This window comes from Phyllobates terribilis, unplaced genomic scaffold (genome assembly GCF_046119375.1).
Source record: "Phyllobates terribilis strain yellow unplaced genomic scaffold, ASM4611937v1 Scaffold_3__8_contigs__length_932513732, whole genome shotgun sequence".
Taxonomy (NCBI): Eukaryota; Metazoa; Chordata; class Amphibia; order Anura; family Dendrobatidae; genus Phyllobates; species Phyllobates terribilis.
The window spans coordinates 872,883,850-872,897,103 of NW_027362763.1; the positions used below are offsets into that span (position 1 = coordinate 872,883,850).

At 40.5% G+C, this 13,254-nt stretch overlaps 1 protein-coding gene across 3 annotated transcripts in view; it reads right to left on the reverse strand.

The window, feature by feature from the left end:
* The window catches only part of LTBP1 (latent transforming growth factor beta binding protein 1), a 439,153-nt gene that overhangs the window by 171,634 nt on the left and 254,265 nt on the right, over positions 1 to 13,254 (reverse strand). For all 3 annotated transcript variants that reach the window (XM_073672632.1, XM_073672633.1, XM_073672634.1), the window contains 2 exons: positions 1,262 to 1,486; positions 467 to 735 (listed from right to left, as the gene is read on the reverse strand). In XM_073672632.1, the coding sequence (XP_073528733.1) occupies positions 467 to 735; positions 1,262 to 1,486 (494 nt within the window). The remainder of the gene's footprint in view (positions 1 to 466; positions 736 to 1,261; positions 1,487 to 13,254) is intronic.

A 13,254-nucleotide genomic window follows, 5' to 3' on the forward strand; every position in this document is an offset into this window, starting at 1 on the left:
TGAACTGATTTACATATAAGAAAGACGTGAATATCTCTGGAATAAGACATCAGATCGCAGATATCAAGGTATCATTTTATTCAGCTTCCTATGACCTACATGTCCATATAGACAGCTTAAAAAGGTTGATATTATTGACAGATTCCCTTTAATTAAAACTTCCCTCATGGTGTACATAGGTTGACAGGTCAATACTAGTAATTTTCATACTGTTAAGAGTTCTTTTTGTGCAGCACAAAATGCTCTACTGCATACAGATGTTGTCTTTTGTGGGATTTAAACCCAGGACCTCAGGCGCTGTTCTGTAGCCTTGCAGTGCTAACCACTGAGCCACTGTGTGCAGTGGTTAGCACCGAGTGCTGAATATACATTCAACATTTTTTATTCATATATTTAAACCAAGTTGATTTATTAAACACTGTATAAATATGTAGAGCCTCAAGAAATCTATAAAAAACAAGCTTACCTGAGTGTTAGTGGTTTCTTGGAAGCATCGACCAAGTTGGGTTTTAGACGAAACTGGAAATACGTGGGACATGGTCTGCTGATGTGGATATACAGCATGAGGTAACTGATGCTTCTGGACTCCATGGTAAGATACATGTGCTTGTCCAATCTGACTGTCTTTTTTCTGAGTGGACGAAGAACTTTCGACTCGGGACACTTGGTGGAACTGCACAGAAGCCTCCGGTGGGTGTTTCACGTGGATATTAACCATGTTTGGGGGGAAATTAACTAAAACAAAAATGAAATTGTTTCATAAATGATAATTGCTGTAACATTGCCTACAATATATCAGAACGATTGTACAACGATCAGATTCCGATTGAAGTCAATTGGAAAAAGCTACAACAAAGACTTGACACGGAAAACTGTAGCAAAGATATGATAGAATTAAAAAGGTTGTCTCATAAATGCAGTCTCTGTCCATAAGCCCCCATTAGGGCAACAGGTGCGACAGAGGGGGCTCCCTGATTAGAATCTCCCTCTATGATAAACGGACGCCGTTGCTTTGCTTTACTCGAGATGTCCATGTTTGCTGCATGGAAAATCTACTTATAATATATGACAATTTCCCTCTGCAAGCAATGAAGAAGCCACACCAGCAGCAATCTTCGTGAGACAAGTCCTTTTAAAGTCATAATTGGTTGGTCAAAGTGCTCTTCAATACTTCTTACACTCATAGCAATCTGGATGGAAGTGCAATGCGCTAGACCAACACAAACAAGGATACTTTACCATGCGCGGGAACGTCACGTACCTTTAATGCCTTGTTGTCCTGTTACAGTGAGTGGTAACGTGTGGGTAGAATGGATGACGTGAGATCCTGATGTTTTTATTGAATTTTGCTGGTGTGGGTACTGTTTTTGTCCATTGCCATTCTGCACTGGTATGTGGCAGAGCTTGCCAGTAAAATTAGGTGGGCATTGACATTTGTCTCGAGCCGCACATTGGCCTCCATTCATGCAAGGAAGATGACAAATCACTAAAAAATAAAAGGAGTGTTGCATTTAAATATTGAATACACCTGGTAGGTCACAATCTGTCTTAAAAGATAGAACAAATTGAGACATCTATGAAAGAACTGCAATGTCAGGACCAGCCGCAGGTCTCCTAACCCAAACTCAGCAACTGCACAGGCATTTATGAGGCTACTGAGCTCGGGTCAGGAGCCCATGGTGGGTCAGAGTATTTGCATCCGCCCTCACACCATGCTTCACGGATGTCTCAATTCGGCCAATTTAATTACCTATACTAGCAAGTAAAATATTTTATGTATATATTGAGTTCTAAAAAGAATAATATATAGAGAACACATCACCATTGCCCCAATACACTATTATTTACCTATAAAATTTGACGCTAATTCTTTAAAAACTGTTCCCTTTTCTGAGATTGCACATTTTAAATCTTGCTTCAATTCTGAATGCAATGCATAGTTTACCAAAATTGAAAATATCAAAAAAAACGGCAGCACTCTTTAATAAGTGAAAAAAAATAAGGTGCCTTTATTAGTGCATTTCCAATAGCTATAGCAATGCTTTGGATATAGACTAATACAGGCACCTTAATTTTTTCACTTATTGGATGAGCGCTGCCATTTTTGCATATTATCTATAGACTTAGTTGAGGTCGGATTTGGATTTGCACTCTTATACGGTGCTGCTTCTAATATTCCATACATATATTACCAAAATTGAAGCTATTCCAATTTGGGCAAAAAATGAAATATACAGCACAAAAGAAGCAGAAACACTAAATCATCAGAACGCTATAACACTAATCACAACATCAAGAAGGGGTTTAATACCGGGTGCAAATGAAAATGGAGCAGAGGCCCATGGCAAAGCAATATTTTCCGGTCAGTTTTCCTTTGCAATATGTTCTATACATTGTTTGTCAGCAGGTGACAGATCTGCTGTTGTCTTGATATTATGAGTAGAATCATTTTTCCAGGACAATATGAAAATGGTAAAATCACAGACAAAGAAATAGATAAACGGGAAATATAAATGTTAACTTGTTAGCATACCGACGACTCAAAGACCAAAATTTTCTATATAGTTACGTGCTAATATCACATACTAAATGATTATTCAGTTAAAGAAAACAGTTCTTAATTGCAGCTGATGCTGGATGAAAGAAGTCCCACCTTAGAGGATGGTACAGAAATACATAGTAAATCTGTGGTCTCTGCCTGCCTAGGATCAGAGAGGAGAACTGGTGGGAGTGCAGACTGGCGCATCTCTGGGCCACAGGGGTGTGTGGGAAAGCACAGCAGAGGTAACAAGCACGCCTCATGACACAACCACGCTAGTCCAATCTACACTTTATATACATGGCCACTATGAGTTCAACATGCAAAAGCAAACATTAGTATGTGTGTGTCACTGGCAGAGATGTAAAAAATAGAGGAAAAACAATAAAACAGTAACATATAACATGCGCTTTTTGGGGCCTGCTTTTTATATGTCAATCGTACACTCAATTAACTGTAAAGAGTCAACCAGTATTTCTTAACACTAACATTACAGAATCACAGACTAGTACAATTAAAGGGACTTCCTCAAAATTGCACGTTATCCCACATCCAGGGGAGGGAAAATAGGAGATAACTTGGTGATTGTTGAGGGGACATGTGCTGAGACCACAGCGGACCTCAAGAACATGACTCCAGAACCCCAGGAACAGGGTGCTGCAGTGCTCAGTCTTGAATGGAGTGGAGGTGCACTTCTAAAGGTCCGTTATCGGGGTCACAGAGGATCCCAACTATCAGACCTCTTGAGATCCTAAGAACAGGGCCCCACCCAATTCATTATCACTGGGACTGATGAAAATAGGTGAGCGTTATACTCGGTTTGCTCTTTCAATACCATAGACAATGTTTAGCGGCTGCTGCCGGGTACTGCAGAACAGCAAATAATGGCTGATTGATAAGGGTGCCATTTGTTGGACCCCCTACAGATCTGATATTGATAACTTATCCTATATATAGTCATCAATATGTTGTGACAAGACATCTCTTTTAACCTTGGTTGTGAGTTATAGGTTGGGAGTAGTGATGAGTGAAAGTGCTCGGATAACGTCCTATCCGAGCACACTCAGGTGTTATCCGAGTATCTTCGGCGTACTCGTATATTATGTTCGAGTCCCTGCGTCTGCATGATTTGTTAGACAGCTTCAACACATGCAGGGATTGCTTGTTTGTTAGGGAATCCTCACATATGTTGAGGCTGTCTAACAGCCATAAATCATGCAGACGCAGGGACTCGAGTGTAATATACGAGCACGCCAAAGATACTCGGTTAGGGCTTGAGCGTGCTTGGTTAACCCCTTATCCAAGCACATTTGCTCATCACTAGTTGGGAGTCAGTCATACCAGTTCAGGAGACATTTTGATCTGGTTGGCAGCTAGGCAATAAGCAGCATTTGGTTTGTAGCCAAGAAGCTTTTTCCTGTTCTAATGTTCACACACTACACAGAAATCCATGAATTGTTCTGTTCTGCCAGGTTGTTAGAGAGGTGCTGTTAGACTAAGGCAGTGTTACCAAGTCTAGCATGTGGGTGACAATTTCTGTACTGGATAATTACAGCTTGTGAATGCTACACTGGATCCATGAAACATGCTGCGGATTCACAGCGGCTCTGAGGTGCAGAGTGCAATTGGACAGTTCTTTAAAGCCCAATCATGAAGTGCCGATTGTTATAGCTGGGAAGGCCGAGTAGTCTTTGGGGCATGTAACCTCTGTGTAAAAGGTTAAACTATCATTCCCATCTGGGAAATGGGTAGAATATAAGTAATAGAGGTGCATTCATTCTCACAAGTCAGAAGTGTGGTCCCCGACACCCATTCTGACAGGGCAAGCTCAATGGAGAGTTTGGTGCACCCTGATTGGCTCTTTTTGTAACTCCTATACACTTTAAGAGAGAGAGAGCCATGCACCTCTCCATTTTTTCCACCTTGGCTAGCAGAATAACCCTCGTCTTCCAAGAGGGTGGACTCCCAGAGGTATTACAGGGACCTCCCCATAGCAAACATTTATTTGGCGTATGTAAAAATCCAATATGATCAATAGTTATACTACTTTTCAGATATTCCATGGGACATGGTGATTTTGTCCTCTGCAGCTCGCCTGGTTCGGTTCTTTGTAAACAATGTTTAAGTGATAAAGCTTCTGTAACTTTTGATTAAAAAAGCAGTTTTCAGTTTAAGCCAGTGGGATTTTAAAGTCAATCTGTAAAAAGTGCACTCCAATAAGAACTGTTGTCTTAGAAAACGATGGAAAAGCTATTTATGAATTTATGTAAGATACAAAGCAAGCAAAGCAGTGGCATGCACAAAATCTAGAATATCGGTTTAGCAAATGTGCTACTGGAAACTGTAAAGAGTGAAAACACAGCAGAGTTATAGAAGGAAGCAGAACAATACCTGGAGAGCAGAGGACAGGTCTGACAAAAGGGGGTTTGGAAAGTGAACCTGCAAAGAGGGGTACGTTTAAACAGAAATAATACATATCACAAATATGCAAAAAATGGGCCCTGGCTTTAATCAGGTTACTTAATGTAAAGGTTTTTCTATAAATGTAGGGCATTTAGTGGGAATTTAAATATCACTGGTTGAAATAACTTTCCATCAGAAAACATTTTAAAAACTTGTTGAAAATAAAAACTAGCCTTGTGTGAATAAGTATGTACCTCTTACCAGGGGCAGACACAGACTGAAGAGGGTCCATGTGCAAGAACAGTATCTGTGCCCTTTGTAGCCTAACATCTCATCATACAGCACAATTCCACCTGCTTTGGAGGTGAAAATGGGCCCCTTACCTCCGGGACCCTTGTGTGGCTGCACCGGTGGCACTACCAGTATGTCCACTCCCGCCTCTTACTAAGTCAACAAAATTTGAATAAAACATCACTTATAGGGTTTGTCTGATGCCTTCATCTGATGATATCCCTTGTACTGGCCAAACGGGGCATATGGACATTGGGTTGTCTTGACAGTAGTTTCTTCAACTCCTTAAAAAAGGCCAATGGCTCCTTCAATCAGCTAATTGAGGGGGTACTAGGAGTTTATCTTCTACCGATCTGACCTAAGGCTAGATCATCAATGTCAAAGTCCTACAATATCCCTGTAAGACAACAGTCTGAGGCACAAAGGTAAACTTACCACTACATGGCTCAAAAAAAAAATTTGGAGTTTGGAACAGCATAGCTAATATCCTGAGTTGACCCCACTAAGATGCGGATGTGGGACCTTTAATGGGCTTTTCATGCTCTCAATCCTGAGTTAGAAGTATTCTCCATCAAAGCGTGAATTAAAAATTTCTAAAAGCTGAAAAACCTGAAATACTGACTCTTATAGTAGGGCTTAGAGTTGTTGCTACCAAATTACAATGACTTACTTTTTCCCCAATTACTTTTTCAAATGGGTATTATTTCTCTGTCAGTCAATGACATGATCATTTAAAAACCACATTTTACTTTGGTTTTGTGTTACACTTCGATTAAGATTTGAAACAATTTATAGACACAAATACACTAAAATAGAAGAAATCAGGATACGGTTTCATGACACTGTATTTATTACGGTAATTAAAGATTGTGATTTAGATATGTGAAATATTATACGCGTCACAGCCTGAAACTCTGCCTTCGACCACAACCACATCATTTTCTAGTATTTGTTCTTCAAAGTCACTAACCCATAATGTCTTTTGAAATGTCAACTGAATGAACCTGAGGAATGTCATACTCATTCAACCGCAAGACTCCAGTCATCTCCCAAGCGTATCAATTCTAAGTCATATGTGACAAAAGAGAAAGTGAATGAGCAGAACTCATGTACATGGTAATGATACCCTTACATCAGAAATACTCGGAGCCTGAAGTTAATCCTTGAACACATATACTAACTAATAATGTATGCTGTATCCTCTTATTGCAGATGACGAGTGCATGGAAGCATGACTACCATACATATTGTATTATTAGTGCCTGAACGGTCTCCGCTGCCACAGAATTCATACATTCTGACGATAGTACAGGCTTCTATTCATTTCCAGCTTGGTCTAAGTGAGTACACTGGAAAGTATGAGAAAAATATCCAATATGGTGAAATGAAATAGGAAAATAAAACAAACACAATAAAAATAAGAACAGAGCATGGTTGGAAAAACAGACACGTCAATGGAATCTCTACCCAGCTTTCTCAATAAACACATATGGACTTTTCATAGCCACTTATTCATCAGTATCTGACAAAATAAAGTAAAATTATATGAAAGGGGCCACTTATTATATAGTAGCCCTCCTGTGAAACAAAAACTTACTCTTACTCTTCAATGTGACTGAATTTTAAATGGATCTTTTACCAGATTTCATGGTATAAACTGCATATATTGTTGCAAAGATCATTTAGAGCTGATGAGGCCGGTGTAGTTTGTTTGAAAATCCATGCCACAATGGCAGTATAAGTCTTTTTGAAATGTTTTGATATTAGAATTTTATAAGCTGGACTCTTAAAATGTTTTTCCTAAAATAAGGATACTGCCATTTTGAAATGGACTTTCAAAGTAAATGCACCAGTCTCATCAGATGTATGCAGCAAGTGTGACTGATTTCTTGTTCACTCAAAACATTAGTCGAAACCTGTACAATGGGAGCAGGGAATTCCCAATCATAAGGAAATAAAGCACCTGTAACTCTGCTACCATGTCACATCTCCACCAAACCCTGCTCCTGCGCCTTCTGCTTCTGTCGCCGGGCGTTGACGTATTTGCTCTGCGGGCAGCACTGGTGATAGAAGAGATGTTGGAACCAGAAGCTCTGGACGAAGCAGGCACTAAGGTTAGGGAGGCTGGGACCTGCAGTGCCATCACTCTCAGTGTGGGTGTGTGTGCTGTCCAGCTGAAGTTATCAGCTCCTTGCTTCAGCCAACTGGAAAGCACCATTCCCTAATTAAGCTTCCACCTTACTGCTGGAAGCTGCCAGGTATAGCTTTGTGCTCCTCTGGTTAAGGTCTTTGGTGTCTGCTCCTGCATGGTACTTGTGCTTTCCGGTTTTGACCTCGGCTTGTTTATTGACCTTTCTCATGCCTGACGATTTTAAACTTTTGCTGCCCTCTTGGTTTTGGTCTGGTTACCTGACCACTCCTGCCAGCCTGCATCACCATACAGCAGATTATTCTAGGGACCCTAGCCCAGCGGTCCCTTTTAAGTCCACATCCCTGTACAGGGGTTAAAGGGTGAAGGCCATGGCAAACTCTTGGATCTGGTAAGCAGAGTGTCTTGCGCTAAACCTGTCCATGGTAGCCATTTTAGAGCTGCCATGCAGCCACTGACAGAGCATCATTACATACAATTAGCCAATCACAGGGTCAAACAATATTGAAAGGGTCTTGTAACCCAATTATAAAGTTTTATAATATAGTTTACCACAGTTTAACAATGTCAGTGTGCTTAGAGTTAAAATATGGAGGCCGGGTAAGTCTTAAAGGTGTTGTCCAGCCAAAAAATGTATCCTGAAATGAAAATTAGATCCATAATTTTCTAGAATTATATAGAGAATTTTTTAAAAACACATTGTAAAAAAAATAAATCTCGAGGATCCTGTATATTGAATGGCTTTTCCATGTCTTGTTGGACCACCCCCTCTAACCAAGAAATAATTCATGAAGCTTAGTCTACTTCACTAAAGGTGAATTATATATGACCAGTTCCCACAAACGAAGGACATGAGTTCCCACAAAAGTTTGAATGCAGAAGTGATATTAGGTACCCAAGTTAAACCCACATATGGATTTATGCCAGGATTTACTTGTCATTTTTTATCACAATAAAACATGACATATTTGCCGTATACAGTATTTTTTGAAAGAATGAATGAGTTACCAACTCAAGACCATCTTAGGCAGCCATTGTGGATTTCTACGATTTCAGTTGAACTGGCTTTACATAACACCCTACTACTGGAAAACTGGGCATATAAATTGTTTAGCTTTCAAAGTTTCCCCTGGCACAGTTTTCATGCCATAAATTAATCAACAAAGTTCATTTGATGGCAGCGATCTGAAACCGAGACCAAGACGTCTGTATGGGAGCCAGCCAAAAACATTCAACTTAAACAAGAGTTATGGAATGAAGCACCTGCCATTGCAGTTTTCAGACACTGAGATTTCTTGACATATTTCAAGATGTTAGCATTGGAGCCAAAAAAAATTATCTTGGACCAATCTAATCCTATAAATAACCGAGTAGCATAAAGCATGATACCATAGACTAATATATAATGAAAGGAATACCCATTACAAAGGTTCACTTGCTATAAACATTGGATGTATGTTTTAGATCACGCTTCAAGTCAGCCTTCACTTTATGGGTCTGGGCCATGAACCAGCAAAACTAAGGATTACAAAATGCATACAATTCAAGAAATGAACTATAATACTCAAGTAAATTAAGACAAACAAAACATATATTGTGGTAAAACATTGTATAAGTAAAGGAAACCAGCAACGTTGTGCTTGGTTTCAGCTTATTTGGGTTCCAAGAATAAGGTTTACATGTGCCACAAGTAAAACATTGGGGTAGATTTACTAGTTCTAATATATAGACGAAGTAGACATAGACTAAATAGTCAGGAAAGGTGCCAGTGGTTCATGCTGGGTGATAAATTTGGTGTTTTTTAGACAAATTAGGCTTAGTTTTAGATCAATTTTTGTGCTCAAAATATACTGCCCCCTGGTACATGTTAAGTCCCGCTCTATTTCCAGTGAACTCATGCACCTCTTCTAGTGAAGCACAAACAGTTTTGTATCTACATAATAAATTGGTCTAAAACTAGATAGGACAATTTGAATTGAAGTACTCCAAAATTTGACAAACTTTCCATCAAAGTCAAGGAGCACTCACAGTAATAAGTCTCCTATATTGTACAGTCATTTTTTGGCATTTTCAAAAGAAATATCCTTCAATTGCCTAAAATTTATATAATTTATATTCTTAGGGGAAGTTATCAATATTGTATGCCTGTAGAACTGCTTTAAGTATTGCTCCAAATGAGGGGCTCTTGAGCACATTGACTCTTCCTGGAAGAGAGTCTATAAACCAAAAAGGTGAATAAACATAACAAAGGCCAAAAAAGCAACAGCCAAAGCTTATGCCATCATGAGTGGTGACACAACAGGTACATTTCTGGTTCGTGGAGACTACAACAGACATTGTAGATATGTCGTATAGTTTTTCCGATTTGCTATGTCTCTTTCCTCATGTGCAGACATTGCAGGACCTTGGGTATCCATGGATACGTCCACTGATATAGTGACAGTTAACTAGTTGCTAGTGGTCGTAACCATGGATATCTAAGGTCCTGCAATTCCTGCACATGATGAAAGAGACATAATCAGAAAAACTATACTACATTTCTAATTAGAGGTATTTGCTAATATTATAATTATTACACCTACTACATATTGGTTTAGGATCTTGGAGATGGGAATATCCCTATAAGTGCCCCTTTAAAGAAATTCCTCAACAGTTTATGAACCTATACTTGAAAAGTTCTATTGTTACTTAAAGAGTTGTTTCACTATTTCAATATTGATGACCTATCCTAAAGATTGGTCATCAATATCAGATCAGTGGGGCTCTGACCCATCCCAAACTGTTTATCCATGTGTAGCTTTTTAAAGACAAGTCCAGCAATATTTACTTTGCTAGACCTTTCCTCCATTACTAAGAAATTAGCGTTTAATTTAATAGGCAAATAAGGCTGAATGACTACTTGTAGGAGGAGGCGGCGCTGGGTGGGAAATGGAGCTGGAGTGACAGAGGCTTCAGATCTACACCCTCATTTTCATATCATTTTAAACGCTGATTTCTCAGCATTAGAGGACCAGCCTGCCCATGTAAAGATATTGCTGGACTAGTCTTTGAAAGAGCTGCAAGCAGCTATTGTTCTGTCAATTTAATCATATATTTCTAAAAGAAATAACCAAGGAAAAATGAAGCAGAAAACAGGGATCTAAGAAAGGATTCCCTAAAATAGTTTAATATATTTAATTGGGAATACAAGTATTTCTTAAAATAGACGCCTAGAAAATGTATAAGTCATGTTTATACCTCTTACATTTCAGAACCCATTGTGATCTACTGTAACCAGACTTCACAAATGTGATCTCAGATACACCGTATTTTTTGAACTATAAGGCTGGGTGCCCACGTAGCGTTTTTCAAGCGTTTATGCTGCGGAATGTCCGCAGCGTAAGCGCTTGTTAAACGCTAGGTAATCCGCACCCCATGGTCCCCAAGGGGATTCCGCATGTTCTATGCACATGCTGCGGATTTTTCCACAGCGTTTATGCTGCATACAAAAATCCGCAGCATGTCATTTAATTTTGCAGTAGCGCAGCGGAACTCCCGCCATTGACTTGCATTGAAACGCATAGAAACCGCAACTGTACATTTCTACAAGCGGCTTCTATGCGTTTCTATGTGCGGATGGTACCCAGTTCTGGAGGAGAGGAGACTCTCCTCCAGACCTGGGTACCATTGTACCTGTAAAAAAAGAATAAAATAACAAATAAAGTTTATATTCACCTGTCCGGCGTCTTCTCTCTGAATGCCGGCATCACTTGAGGACCTGCGGTGACGTCACAGTCATGTGACCGCAGGCCCTTCACCGCTCTGTCTCGCGATATGCCGGCAGCCGGGAACCAGACAGGAACGAGCGCTGCTGCACACACCGGGGCCTCGGGGGTGAGTATAGCTTTATTTGTTTTAATTTTTACGGTTCACACTGTATAAATCCATGCTGTTTGCATGGATTTATACAGTGTGACCTAGTTGTCAAGCACTTTCCAAGTGATGCTATCGCCTGGAAAGCGCTTGTCAATCTGCATGCGGAAACGCATGTGAATCCGTATGTGGATCCGCATGTATTCTGCAGGAAAAACGCATGCACAATCTGCATGCGTTTTTTCTGCCAGGGAGATGCAGAAATGCTGCAGAAATTTTCTGCTTCATTTCTGCATCGTGGGCACATAGCCTAAGACGCATTTTTTTCCTCCAAAATTTTGGAGGAAAGTGGGGGGAGCAGTGAATATTCATCTTCCTTATAGCCGGCGCACTGTTCCTGCAGTACGGCTCCTGGTATGTAAGGCACTCTTCATCCCTGTATGGATGGCTCCCCTCATCCCTCATCCCAGTATGTATGGCCCCCTCATCCCTCTTCCTGGTATGTATGGCCCCCCTCATCCTGGTATGTTTGGCACCCCCTGATCCCTGTCACACTGCACACAAAAAAAAATAAACAATTATACTCACCTCCTCTCTTCTCCAGCGCTGTGTCCCGCTCTGTGCCAGAATAATCACTGCTCCCCACGCCAGGACTACGTACAGGAATGAAGGGAGCCATACATACCAGGAAGAGGAATGAATGTGCCATACATACCAGGAAGAGGGATGAAGGTGCCATACATACCAGGAAGAGGGATGAAGGTTCCATACATACCAGGATGGGTGTGAGGGGGGCCATACATACCAGGATGAAGGTGCCATACATACCAGGAAGAGGGATGTGGGGGGCCATGCATACCAGGAAGGGGGATTGGGGTGCCGTGCATACCAGGATGGTGGATTGGGGTGCCATGCATATCAGGATGGGGATGAGGGCCACGTATAACTGGAAGGAGGAGGCCATATATACCAGGATGGGGGATATTAACAGAATTGGGGGACATTACCCCTATAACAGTATCAGCAGCAGACCCCCTCCCCCTTAACAGGCAATCATGACCACATTTTTTGCTTAAATTTATTTTTCTATTTTCCTCCTCTAAAACCTAGGTGCGTCTTATGGTCCGGTGAGTCTTATAGTCCGAAAAATAGTCCGAAAAATACAGCATATATGATTTATCATAAGATCATTATCACTGGGTCTCCTCTTAAATTTACTATCACTGACTTTATTTTCCTCTTCAGATTTGCTTGAGCAGAATTTGCTACTGTATGGGTTAGGATTTATTAGGAAAACAAAACAAAACACAAATCTCACTTTCAAAAGGGGTATTCTCAAGTGTGTTGAGCAGCTCACAGCTATTAAAATTCCTTATTTCCTTGTTTTTGGGGAGGACATTCCTCCTTAAGTGACAATTGTGGCCAGTTTCCTTCTGCTAATGTCATTGTTCTGAAGTCTACACTGTTATCACTATATTTGCAAATAGAGACAACAGTGCATTTAAACAAGCCCACACCTCAGGAAAATGAGAGCCATGATTAGGAGAACTGCTTTGGAAACTGTCTATGCTGGGGGGCCAGGATGGTGATTATGCAGGACTGATAACAGCAGCTGCGTCAGGAGCTGAACAGGAGGAAGAGGGAGGTGAGCACCTAAGTGCTTTACAGAAATGAATAGTCTGGAAAGAGCTGACTGGCATCTCTCCTCGGATGTCACTACTGCACATACTGCCAGGCTCTGGTTGTTGAGCTTCTTGGAATCAAGCTGTACACTGTATAAGATAAAATAAATGACATCAAGAGATTGAAAGGAGATAGATAAAGCAAGTCAGATGCAAACTTGCTTACTTTCATATTGTTTAGCTAACGGAAGCTATTTAATAATATGAAAGTACCACTTAAAAGGTACAGAACTGCACTGATTAGCACTGATTAGCACTGCACTGACAGCACTGATTAGTAGCTTTCTGTCATTATACAATGTACACAGAAAGCTGTGGTGTGAGCGAGGTTACACACA